General features: G+C 34.1%; 1 protein-coding gene across 3 annotated transcripts in view; it reads right to left on the bottom strand.

Annotated features, from left to right (window-relative positions):
• Positions 1-14187, bottom strand: part of ANO3 (anoctamin 3) — a 153656-nt gene that overhangs the window by 36746 nt on the left and 102723 nt on the right. For all 3 annotated transcript variants that reach the window (XM_086891994.1, XM_086891995.1, XM_086891996.1), the window contains 6 exons: positions 13059-13103; positions 8265-8396; positions 6808-6914; positions 5339-5394; positions 2246-2367; positions 718-852 (listed from right to left, as the gene is read on the bottom strand). In XM_086891994.1, the coding sequence (XP_086748120.1) occupies positions 718-852; positions 2246-2367; positions 5339-5394; positions 6808-6914; positions 8265-8396; positions 13059-13103 (597 nt within the window). The remainder of the gene's footprint in view (positions 1-717; positions 853-2245; positions 2368-5338; positions 5395-6807; positions 6915-8264; positions 8397-13058; positions 13104-14187) is intronic.

Below are 14187 nucleotides of genomic sequence, written 5' to 3' on the forward strand. Positions count from 1 at the left end.
AAGAGCACTGAAACTGATACTGTCTGATAACATTTAATGGAATACTTTGCAGTGTGGTGGATCCTCAGTGAGTTCCTAGAAGTACAGTCAGCACTTCAGCACCCTCATCACAACATCTAAATTGACATAAACCCTTCTCAGAGGAAAATCAGAAAAGTGGGAAATTTGAAAACTTGGTTCATTTCACATGGTTATAATCTCGCTGAAGCTGAGTCTCCTGGCTGCAAGTTACATTCACAAAGATAAGAATTTTGTTAGACTCCAAGTTTCCACTACTAATGAAGAAGGAAAAAAAGACATAGGCAAAAGTTTAAGTTTAGCAACTGCACTAAACTTTGGAAGTTATAGCCAGATGGAGGTAATGAGGGAATATGTCTGTTTTTTCACTCATTAGCCTTAATTAGATTAACAACTATTTCAGTAACTGCAACATGAGAATTGGTCCTTACAGACTGGTTTGTTTTCCCTTGGTGGAAATCACTGCAGATGCAGTGATAAGAATGGTCAATGCCAGTGGAATACATCTGTCTTGATGCAAAACAAATAAACAAAGTGTAAATAATTGACTCGATTTTCTATTTTGACCCAATATTCTATTTTGGTTATTTTTACATTATTACCATATTTGCAAAACATTTAAAAATATAGTAATATAAATTGTGCCAAACTGTTCTTAATTTTCAACAGGTTATTACATATTTTTAAATAGAATTTTACCTTACTTGGCTGGAATCCATTGTAAATAATCCATAGAGGAAAACAAAGAGCCCAACCAGGGCAGCAGGAATAAGCATTCCAGTATACCATCCCAGCCAGGCAAAATACAATCCAATTTTTTCACCAAAGTATCGCCTGCATGAAATAAAAACACATATATTGTTTAAAACTAGATTTTATGGTGACATCCACCTATCTATCTATCTATCTATCTATCTATCTATCTATCTATCTATCTATCTATCTATCTCTGTTGTCACAGTGGTAGAATAATTCTAACAAGGAACTACCACAACAAATTTATGGCAAAATTGTCACTTTACCAAACAGATTTTTTTCAGGTTAGCATAACATTTTAGTGACACTAATTGCAGATTTATGAGAACAATTTACTGTAGTGACTCTGTAATCTTCAAGTCCTTGCAATGACTAAATAGATGGACTAGTAGCAACATTATTAAACTTAGGATAGAGAGATAGAGATAAAGAGATAGAGAGATAGAGAGATAGAGATAGAGAGATAGAGAGATAGAGAGATAGAGATAGAGAGACAGAGAGACAGAGAGACAGAGAGACAGAGAGAGAGAGAGAGAGAGATAGAGAGAGAGAGAGATAGAGAGATAGAGAGATAGAGAGATAGAGAGATAGAGAGATAGATAGATAGAGAGATAGATAGATAGATGGATGGTGGGATGTCCACAGAAACAAAAAATCTGGAAAGGGATAAAGTTAGTATGACCTAAGTAATTTAAAAAAACATTTATGGTAGATAATTATATATAAATAATATGACATATTTTGAACTACTGTTAGTGAAAACAATGCTCTGAAAACACAAGCAGAAGACTGAACTCGAATACTTCAAAACTTGGGTATCAATTTCTAGAACAGATGAAATAGCAGTGATCAGAAAGTCAATCAAGGATGATACAGCATAAAATTGTCCCATGGCACATGCTTAGCTCCACCAATAATCAGTTAAAACTTACAGCAAGGAAAATGAATTATTGGTATTCAGTGTCAGAGGAGGAAACTGTGAACCCCAAATATCACCGTTGTTTAATTTAAATTATATACATTTCTCTATTTTACATTTGGTAACCAGTAACACTAAATCTAAGACATATAAATAAGAGTTTATTTAAACCCACATGGAAAGGTTAAAATTGGGTTGCATTTTAAGTCCTGTGCATCTGGCAACTCTGACTGCCCATGTGGATAAGGGTCTGCTCTCAAAGGTGCTTCCACAAGGCACACGTGTCTCTGATCAGCTGACCACATTTTGGGTTTGTATTTTAACTTACACACTGCAAATTCCTGAGCAGTTGGAACTACATGTACTTTATGCAGAGTCATTTGAAATGAACTTATAAAAGACCACCAAAAAGAAGCAACTTAGGAAACTCCAGCCTTATCCAATAATAGGGAATATTTAAATGTTATAGGAAAGCATAGGGAATTTATGGATATAGTTAGCACACTGTTGCCAGGCTTTCTGTATCAGAGAAAATCTTCTAAGTACTAATACCTGATTAAATCAAGAGGTTGGTATTTGTACCACATTCCCCATCGTGCCCAGCGCTCATACAAGAGGTGTCTGTGATTCTGTGCTCCATGTGTTTTGATGGGATGTCTGCTTTTGTGGCTTCCCTGAAAAAAAAACCCACAAAGGAATGTAAGTACATTACTAGGCACTATGGAAAATGTATAAGTTTCTTAGGTATTTTTGATTATAAATTTTAATAGAAATGTTCCTTGATAAATAGGTCTCTTATTCTGGGCACACCTGGAACATGTCATCAGGAGCCAATGTAAGCCTGACATAAGAGACAGGGTTACATTCACTTCTGAAACCGCCAGTTTCTCTAATAATTAATGACTGAAACATATTACTAGTGCAAGACTTTAAAGAAGTACTCAACTCTTTATATGACCTCAACATTGTTTCTATTTCACTAATAGAGGCCTACTTGTATGCTTTCACCTATTTAACTGTTTTCAAGAAATGCTTGTGGTGTATTGTGAGGTTGCAATGCAAAATATAACTAAAAATATAAAAAAAATATAAATCCATATAAATATAAAATAAATAAAATATAAAAATATAAAAGTATGTATTTTATAGGTGTTAAAACCAGTGTTCTTTCTCCCTTCCATGACCCATCCCTCATAACTGGGGGATATCTTCTGTTAATGGGCCATTGAGTCTCACTGCAGGACTGATAAAATTACATCATCCCTTTGGGAGATGCTCCACCCAGGGGAGGAGCCAAACATTCCTGCCTGGATATAATCTGAAATCTGGAACACCACAGTCAGCCTTTTCCCACTGGATTCCCAGATCAGACTGTTCTACATCATTGCTGGACCTTCAGAGGAAAACTTCTACAGGATCATTGCTTCAACAGAACCACATCTGTCACTCCAGGACTGCAGCCACCATTTAATCACACTGCTACCAACACCCTGACCAACAGGGTGTCAGGTTGTATCCTGACTCTGTCAGTATTTTTTGTACTACTGCATTTTATTTTAATTTTCTTGTTAAGCTGCAGGGGCTTTTTTTTTTTTTTTTTTTATTTATACATACTAGTAAAGAACTGTTATTCCTACTCACATATCTTTGCCTGAGAGCCCTTTAATTTCAAAATTATAATAATTTCAAAGGAGAGGGTTTACATTTTCCATTTCAAGAGAGGCTCCTGCCTTCCTTTGCAGACATCTGTCTTTTCAAACCAAAACACATATTTTTATTTCTTCTATAAAATTTTAGAAATTTCTAATATGTCAGCTCCCTTCTAGATATTTTCTATTACTTTCTTTCACTACTGTTGAAGGTATAGAAAAATATATTTTTTCTATGATACATACTTTCGAAGAGGAAGGAAACAGAATTGGCATTGTTTTGAAGCTACATAGGACTCTTGAGACATTAAAAGCAAAACAGAGTCAGTCTGATCCAAAAGGAATCCTTCCAGGCCATGTCTGACATTTACAGATCACCTAACAGCCTAAAAGGATACCCTCATGCTTGGCAGTCAAAAGGTAACACACAGATTTGCTAGAACAATCTTGAGCAGAATCCCTTGCATTTGTAATTTTGCTCCAGTTCTGAAGCAGGACATATTCCTTAGTTGAACTTTTTCCCCAAAAAACTTCCATCACTCAGCTATAGTAAAGAAAATATTTCATCAATTGACTGCAGGTGAGCCAAGTCATTTCTTGTGAGGAGAGTTTTCCAGCCTGTACTATTTAGATTTTTATCATGTATTTGAAATATTGAGCATTCCCCACAATTCAAAGAACACCATTTACTTGTTGCAATCTGCTGATTCTCTGACCTAAGAATAAGTTAAAACCAAAGCTAAACATAGCAAAGAGTCCAAGTCTACTCCTTTCTCCTTACAGTCATCAGAGCAGCATACCAAAGATGTTAACACTGAGTGTGACCTTTGCAGCATCTAGGAATACCTATGAAGAGAATATCAGCTTATTCTCACAGCAGGCTGGATAAATGACTGCAAAGCATTACCCAGTATTACATGTTTTAATTTTTTTCTTGCTTCTTTCTGCATTATTATCCATAAAATGAGTTCAAGTCTCAGCATTCCCACTGGGATTGAACTTTCATCCTTGTTTGTTCATGTGGGAAAGAAAAAAAAAAAATTAAAAATTGAGTGTTCTACCACTAGTCCTTAGCATCAGTCAAGCAGCAATTAAGAGTGGCTTAAAAATATGATTTTACTAATTTTAACTGAGATGTGGAACAGTAGCTTATGCCACAACAAAGGAACATATAAAATAGATATGACAGCACAGCTTTGATGCCAGAGGAAGCTTCACAGGCTTTTCTGGTAGCAAAGCCAGCTTTTCCCTGAAGTCAATAATGCACAGCTGAAGCATTAACAATGATGTTACATTATTTATATAAAATATTCCTTCTCTGTATTCCTGGTATTTAATAATTAAAAATGAAAGCATTTAATAATTTAAAAATTACTCTCAGCCATTTGTAAAGCCTTTGAAACACAAAATCAAGTCACAATATTCAGCTGAAACACCCAGAGTTCAGAGCTGCAATTACCATGTTCCTGAGAGCATTTCAAAGACTTGTGTGGCTTGCTTCTTCTTTTCAACATTTCAAAAGATTTTCTGAAAACCCTCTTAAGTCATACCCAGGTTTTTAGTTTATTTTTTGGGGCTGCAGTCTTTAGTAGACTTTAAACTACTGAAAAAAGTATTGCCAAGTAGAAATTATCCAGAACTATTCTGAAAATACTAAACAGGAAATAATTAAGCAGTCTCCCTAACTGTGATCAAGTGGCCAAGCTATTAGAAAAACAAAACCTTTTGTAGGTGGCAAGCAAATGTAATTTAATACAACTAACTGGAACAAATTGGAACAACTAATTCTCTCCTTAAGAACTCAACAGGCAATGTCCAGTTCATAAAAATCAGAGAAGAATTATAATATCCTAGTCCAACCAGAAAATGTTCCAGGATGTTATAATATCCAAATTATCCAAATAAAGTTTGCAGGCAAAAATTAAAGTAAGATCCCAAGCCACTAGTGCAAGCTTTAATCTAAATATGAAGCTGAAAATCAAATTAACCAGGTTACCTCATGTGGTGGGAATGCTGCTTCATATGTTCCATTATTTAGTAACCTATTAATACCTAAAAAAATGCAAAACAGTGTTAGTTCTGAATATCAATTTTTTTATACACATTTTTCAAGTAGTGTGAATTTTCAAGTTACATTTGGAGAATGTAACTTAGTGTTAAATGGCAAGAATGCTGCTAAAGATGACAATAATTCCCAAAAACTACTTCATCAGGTATTACTGATCCTTAAAGATTTCTGGTTCTGTCAAGCTAAACACCAAAAACTTGCCAAAGCACAAAAGTCTGAAACCTCTCTCTTAGTGTTCTCTGGAGTGTTTGTACCAGATTGAGAATGAGAAGATAGTTACATTCACATTGTACTCCTCAGAGCATATAATACAGATTTTATGGGTGACCAGATGACCTGATATACACAGAGAGTGGTATGTATAGACAATCCTTGAGGCAGTGAAACCCCTGCAGAGTTAAAAGCTAACCTGGTATTTTTAAATATAAGCCAGCTGAGAATTTCATATCAGAGCCAGACTGCTCTCATCATCATCTCTGTGCCAGACTGACTATTGCATTTTGGATCAGTTCCTAAAACCAGATTTGTTGTACTTGCACAGCACATTATAAAAAATGAAAAAGTAAATAACCACTGAGAGGTACAATAAAAATATTCAACAGCCTTTAAGAACAGGTTTGTAGCCAAAAGTTTTCCCAAGAAACAGGAATGTATGGTGCAATACAGATTTGTCTCTTCAAATATACAAATTTTTTTAATCTCATAATGAAATTTGTCATCATCAGCTGCAAAGGTGTTGGATATGAACACTTATTCTCCCTTTTTTTTTTAATACTGCTTTTGTTCAGAAAATCAAGCAACAACTTTCTGTAATTGGTATCATCCAAGCCTCTGCATATTTACTCCTTTATTTAATTCCTGCAGAAAAACCAGAAAATCATGCATACATCCCTTGGTCACTGAAAATGAAAATGGGTATTTAGACCTCCTAAAAACTAACAATGTATTATGAGTGTTGAAATAAACCAAATTTAGTCTTCAGATCAGCTGTCTCTGAGACCTCAAATAAATCAAGCAGAATCACACATTGATTCTGCTGGACTGAAACTGATGGATAATAGCTGAAACATTAGGATAGATTGGAGCAGTCCTTGAAAACACTGTCAGCTTTCTGAGGTATATGTAACCCTTACTGTGGCTATCAATAATGTAAAGTTATGATAATCTCTCCATTTTATTTTAATGAATGAGCAATTAAGTTAGAAATACTGCAAATTTTCACTGAGATATTTAGGTAGAAAATGATGGGACATTGCTTCAACTCTGTTACTGTGTGAATGGAAAGATTTCAAGAACAGGAAAAAATTAACTGAGTTTATTCAACTGATAATTTTTCAGGCAATTAAAGATGAAAAAATTTATAGCTTTGGGTTAGGTAAAAAATCCAGCATTCTCACCCATTTTGGATTTTCCATCTTCATACTTCGTTCTCTGTAGCACATGATGCACAATTCTACTTCTTGTGGAATTGCTGAAGAAGCTGTCTTTGTTGTTTATCGTAAAACTATTAAAATAATGAATGTCTTAATATTCAAAACAATGCACACATGTTGAAAGATTGCTGTTCAAGTGTTTTCTTTTTACAATGATTTATTCGATGTTTACATTCCTTAGACATAAGATTTTACACCCTTACAGCAGGTTGAATAAAGTTACCCTTATCACAGATTATTTTGGGAAAACAAAACTAAAACTAAACCCAAAAATATCCTACTATCTAGTTAATTTCTGTTCTGGATATAATTAATCAAATAAAGATCTTCAGTAACAGCGGTGACCTTAAATTCAAATTACTTATGAGTTGATAGCTGTCTGTGTAGTGGAACCACCAAAATTACTATTTAAAAACAAAAAAAATAAAAATCCATGCACTGGAGACTTGGTTAGAAGCTCCACAACCATTTTCCCTTAGAGGATCCCAAGATGGAGCCAAGTAAAGCGTCCTTGGCCAGATGGCTCCATTCTGGACACCAGAAATCTGATATGCAGGAGCTTCTTCCTGCTCAGCTGTGCCATAAGTGATGCTATTACAATTCATTACATAGCTGAGCTGATTGAGAAGAAAACACCCAAAGCAGGGGATTGATCCAGTGCAGTATGCTAAGTTACTGAAAAAAGAATAATAAAAAACGAGCCTGTAATGCAATTACTCTTTTTCTGAGGTAAAGTCAGTTCGCTACAATTTAGCTTCTATACTGAGTGGAAAAATCCTGTTTATCCTTATTCATATTTCTACTTTAAATTAACTTTTCTCTCCTACAACAGTTATCAAAAAATAACTTTAAAATTAAGAAACAGAATTTTAAAACCTAACTTTGTAGGTACTGAAAAAATTTATTTCACAGTTTAACTACAGCATCATCAACATGCTGATTTGAACACATATAGCTTCATTGTATATATATATTTGTATTTTCAGAGGCAAAAGACCTTTTTAAATGCAGATCTGATAAGAGAGAAAAATCATCACTGGTTTTAGCTTGCTTCCAAAAATTTGGTGCTCTGAATTTCAACAGCTGCATCAGGTTTTGCCTAAGTAAAATAAGTAATAAGCACAGAAAACTTGAGCAAGTAACTTGCATTTTGTAATGTAAGGGAAACAAAACCAAAAAACTTCTAAACTAAAATGGCAACATTCACTTTTTCAGTCAATTTTCAGATTATGTTACTGAGTGGCCATCAAACAGCAAGTAACACAGAGCAGATTTTCACTTCGAGAGAGTAACATCAAATATGATACTTGCTATTGCCACTGACCATCTGTTAGCAGCCACCTCTATGGCACTTGCCTAGAAGTGAGAAAACAGAAAATCCTTGTGGTCTCTGGCACTGTTTTTCCAGTGCCAGCACTTACTGGTGTATTCGTGCACGGCTGAAGGGCGCTGTGTAACAATCTGTTTCTTCCAGATCAGGCAGGGCCTCCTTATCCAGCTTCATCGGATTTCTCGGCAACCAACTTTTCAGCTCTCTAATATTTCTCTGCAAACTGAGACAATAAGAAGTCAGATTTACATGCTCTCAATTCCTGGTTGTTTCTATCTCCAGCACTGCATATTTAGTGAAATCATACTAGAAATGAAATTAAGTGAAAGTTAGAAAATTCCACATTTAGCTAATAAAAGAAGGTGTTTAAAAGCAAAATGAACAATATTTATTTGCAATCCATCTTGAACACTTTACTTGAGTAAAACTCATCCTAAAATTAGTGGGATTATGGCTCAAAATGGGACTGCAGTATTGAGTCTGGAGAAATAAATTCTCCAAGGTAATTCACCTGGAAGAACTGTGGATGCTTCTGCTTCAGTCAAGAACATACCTAACCACACCGAATAAAGCAAGTGAAACTCTTCCCTGATCTCTTGCCTGCTAATATGGACACTAAAATTCATAAAATTTTTAAGTAAACTTGGGAGTGCTAAGGATCAGATTATGTTTTTCAGATTGCAACAAAGTTTTCCCCTGCAAAATTTTCTTAAAAATCCAAGAGCTGATATTGCCTTACGAAACTATACACCTAAATATCAAATAAAACAAAGGATATGTTACACCAAAATGGTTATGTAGTATTTAGGCAAAAAACCCACCCAGATATGGCTTCCTCCAGATTCCTAAAAATTCATTATGTAGGAATTGTGTTCCTACATAACACAAATAACATCAATGTTGTATCTTCAATTAAATTATAATTTTTTATTCTAATTTTTATTTTATTTTGTCTACTGGTACCTTGACTAAATGATGTCTCAGGGTATCATTTATACACTGGGAAATCTAGTCAAGTGCAGTTAAATTTCAAGCAAATGCTCACTTCAGTTTTGTACTCTTTGCTCACCTATATTTTTTCATATGCAACTACAGTGCAACATGGTTATTTAAGGAGTAGATCTCAAATAAAGCAAATGCTGACACAATAAATACAAATCATGACACAATAAGCATATCAGAGATTCAGAAAAAGTCTAAATTTGAGAAAAACATTCCCTAAATAGCATTTTTTCCAGTGGAATTTGGATTCTACTCAGTGAATATATATGCATGATATATAAAGCATATATATTATTTATGTTTTATATCCACAAGAAGTGTGAAACTAAGCAACAATTTTTTTTCCCTAAATACTTCATTGCCTGTGCTAAACAGAAGCACAGCTACACATTTCATAATGCCCATAATAAAAAGCTATATTTCATAATGTTAATAATATTTCATAATGTGAATGAACATAATTTCATAATGTTCATAGTGAAGTGTAGTAAGTGATGATATGGTAAATTCCTCTCAGGCAACAAAGCAACCCTTGTGAAAATGCACTTCTTATTATCAACACCAGCAAAAACATTCTACTCCTATTTCACACAGATATAAATTTCAGCCAAATGTTGGAGAAGGATTTTAGAGTTACATTTAAAATAATCAAAATTTTCTTCTTGCTATATATTGCAAGCTATTGGTGCACATTCTGTTGTGACTGATACTGTACTTGAGGGACACCACTTGTGCTCAACACCAACCATTATAAGCTAAAGAACATAATATGTGCATGAAATTGAAACACAGAACACAGTTCACAGGCAGGTGGATTCCTTAAGTCTCTTTAATAATACCTTAGTGAGTTGATTATCTCTACTAGTTCCAGTGAAAGTTCTCTTAGTACAGTTTATATAAGTGAAGTTTCCCCTTTCTTCTCTTGAACATTTTTTTCTGTTGTACACTTGCTGACTTTTTAGTCAAAATCCAGAATCCTTTTTTTTTAATGAGGAAAATATGCAGATGCATCAGAAAGAAAAGAAAAACAATGTATCTAATTTCAGGTTTTTATATTATTAAAGTACTTTAAAATTGGTTAGGGGATCTTACTGGTCAAGTCTTGATCATTTCTCCCATACAAAAATCTAAAAAATAGTAGATAAATATTATGTTAAAGAAGATAGCTCTTGTTTTAAATTCATGTCTGCTTCTTTTAACATGAAAAGCAGCATTGGAATAAATTAATGTTTGTGTCCACATAACATTTGCAGTTTCTCTTCTAAGACAAAATGTAGTGCCTTTAGTGCTAGAGAGCATAGAATACTGCAACTCAGAAATGTATAAAAATGATCCAACAAGAGAGACATTTTTTCTTATGCTATTTACTGTTGAAGAAGAAACAGAATTTTCATGGAGCTTGCTTTTAAATACAATTTTTTGCCTAAATCATAGGACTGAGTATAAGCATTTTTACTCAGAGTGGCTTTCTAGGTTAAAAGTAGCAGTTTAAACAGATCCCTGACTTAATCTATTCAATATAGCTTATTTAGTAACAGTAAAAGCAGAGAGAGCTGGTCTGGGGAAGTCAGTAGTTCAGGCAATGAGATAAAAAAAAGTCCCAGTGGTATGGGAGACTGCTTCAGGTATGCTTTTATTGAAACCACTCCAGCTGGTGCTACTGGAATATCATGCACCTTGGAACAAGGGCTATTACTTTGAAATTCATGTGTGTTTCACTTTTAGCTGTACAATTTAATATTTTATGAAGACATTTGTAATTTCAGCTTTGTTCAACTTTCATTCTCAGTTGTACCCTTCTGATTTATTTGGTTGGTTAATCTTTTTTTTGCAGAACAAGTTCATCCAAAAATCCTTGTAGATTACATTTACCCTGGACTGCAGTGCAAAGGAACACCATATATAGATTCTCTTGGCATTGGATGACTAAATTCATGGTATGAGACACCAGAATAAAGCAACTTCACCAGTCATGTTAGGGATTTCTGACAGCAATCATCATCCAGTAGTAAACACAATGTTAAGGGCTTTTTAAAGGTGTATAAATAAATATAGAGACACCAAACAGATACCACATAAAAGAAATTAAATATTACATTTTCTTTGTCCTTTCATTCATGTACCTAATAATCTTTTGCAGACCTTTTAAAGAACATTTATGCATACTTACATATCTATCATATAACTGTGTCAATAAAGTTAGAGAAGTGTACAAGTCACAGGAGGTCTAATATACTAGGGTTACTGGATATTCCTAAATTATAGAAAGTTTATAACCTTAATGTTTTGATATACAAGAATTTTAATACAGTTCTTCATTGTAGCTCATATAAACTCAACTTAGAAATTTTAATAAGAGATTTAATAAACCACAGACTAGTTAAGTTTGAAAAATTTTAAGATGCAAGGTAACAATGACAGCTGTAGATGTTAAAGTATGCATGCTATGTCTATGTCAACAGTTTTAGAGTTAGCTTTCAATTTTAAATATAGCTTCTTTCTTTATTTCTTCTGTTTCACACAATTCCTTTGTGCAGTTATATAAAGTGCCAGAAAATATATGCAGAAAAATGTTCATACTCAAAGGAAATCACAGGTAAAAACATTTATCTCAAATACAAAATCAATCTGGCATGAAAATTACTTAATACTCAATTCTCAGGTACTTTGCAACTTAAGTTGCATCTCTCAGACATCTGTCCTTCTAAATAAGGAAAACAGTATTTATGTAATATCCAGGACTCACCAGATGGTTTATAGATGAAATAAGACAATTTTGAAGTAAAGCTTGTTGATTTTACCTTTTATTAAAAGCGTATCACTTAGACTTTTCATAATGCATGTAAAATGGAGCAAGCATGTGAACCAGGAAGAGGACAAAATGCAGTTGTAAATCTATGTTATAAATTGGTTTATTTCAACATATTTTATTAGTTTATATGTTTAAAGTTTTCTCACTTTACCATTCAACAATCTGTTGCAGCTAGCTGATCATCTTGGAAACTGTTGAGACTCACTAAACTGTCCCAGAGAAATGAGAGCTCTTTATCATCTAAAGTAACAGTAAGAGAACCTAAATCAAAAGCAATCTCATATCAAGATCCTTCTCAAGAAAACCTATGATAGGGAACTCTTCCGGGAGATTTCCCTCATGTGAAATATTTTCATGTATCTTTTCCACCAGGGATTCAGATTTACAAGATATAATTACATCTGACTAAAGTGATGGGTAGTAGCTACAGCTCAGCATCCTCCATTCTCACTCCCTAGCACTCCCAGGCTCCTCTCACCTGCCCCTAGAGCCTCTTGTGCCCTTCTGCTGCCTGAGAAAAATACTAACAGCAGCAGCAGCAAGCTACAAGGGAGTTTGGCAAGTTACTCTCTCAGCCAGAAAACAAAAATTCAAAGCAGCCTTCAGCATGTGGTATTGATTTGTTCCTGATGATGAGGACACACAGGAGAAAAAGTATGTTTGCATATCTAAGGAAAAAGCTGACTGCCAGAATCTGAGAAATACACTCAAAAGTATCCTTCATGCTAAAGAAGTATGCCTTTGTGTCAGCAGATATAAAGGCAGAGGTAGATCTGGTATAAAATCATTGCTGTGAGGATAAAGTTTTCAGTTTGGTGTTTTTTTTGGGTTTTTTTTTTTCTTTCCCTGGCATAAATATTTTTACATCTCTAAACAGAGAACTGGCAAAGCTTTAAAGTACTGCACCTTGTTATGGATGAATATTTTAACACTTTGAGCTGACATATTTTGAGGTTTCAGGAAAATAAATCTTATTTTTCAAGTTTCACGGATAAATTTACAACTGCAAATGGGTTTTCTTTAGCAGGGTGGCTATCTGACAAAATTAGAAGCTACATATCACCCACCAACCTGCCCATGGTTTTGCTCCTCCAGTCAGTGTAATAACATTTTTTCCTGAAAGAAAAGCAAAAATCAGCTGATATTAATCAAGTAGGAGACAGCTGAAAAGGACATACACATCAAAAAAGAATGCTAGACACTTTAAAACATAACATTTTCATAGACAAAACAGTGAAAAACACTTTAAAAAGGCAACTGAAATAGAATAAGTCATTACAATAACATGGTTTCACATTTTTCCAGTTTTACTGTTGTTTTAAAATTACATTTTAGGTTTGTAGCTACTGACAATAATGATAGCTAATCAATAAGTCACTTAACAGTTCTTTTCCCTCCACCCTTCACTGGTTATAGACACTTAGAGAAACAAGACCAGAAATTCCCAGTAAAGTCTTCTGAGATCAGTTGTTTTGAAACTAAATGGAGACATATTTGCTGCATGGTTATATTTTCCATATCTAGTTTCAGGTTTTCTGGCCCCCTCCCATAATTTCACATCACATTTTAACCACATAAATGCCTTGATATTGCAGATCCCTCAGGACTTGGCAAGATCTGCAACTGCACACCTGGGCAGTTTTTGAGATTTATTAAAGTGCATTACTGACATTGAAGATCCACTGAAATTAATGCATTAAAAAGTGGGTGAAAGACACATTGCCTGGAAAATACATGGCCATTGGAAAATTATGTTTCTACCAATCTGCAGACTGTTGGCAGCCTGACACTTGGTTCTGCTAGGCAGAACGGTAAATGGAGCAATGAAATGTTATTAAAGGGTTTTCAGACTATTTTTTTTTAACAAAAGCCTTCTTTAATTCCCTTTAGTTACCTTAGCTGTTTTGTACAGATGGAGTTCAGCTAAATTACAGAAACAGTAATAATTACGTGCCAGAAGATACTTGTAGACAAATAAAATTAAAGCTTTGTCTCAGTTCTGAAAACATATAGTAGTTGTATTTCTATTGACAGACCATATCCTTAGCAAAAGTACCTATAAAAGCTAAAAAATTGTAGTACAGTCATGATTTAACTTTGATGCTTATGCAAACCCTGTTTGAAACCATATACATATGTTTCCAAATAAAGTAGCATTGCAAAATCAGCCTTATATACAGGACAATAATGATTACTACAC

This window comes from Cyanistes caeruleus, chromosome 6, assembly GCF_971803275.1.
Source record: "Cyanistes caeruleus chromosome 6, bCyaCae1.hap1.1, whole genome shotgun sequence".
NCBI lineage: Eukaryota > Metazoa > Chordata > Aves > Passeriformes > Paridae > Cyanistes > Cyanistes caeruleus.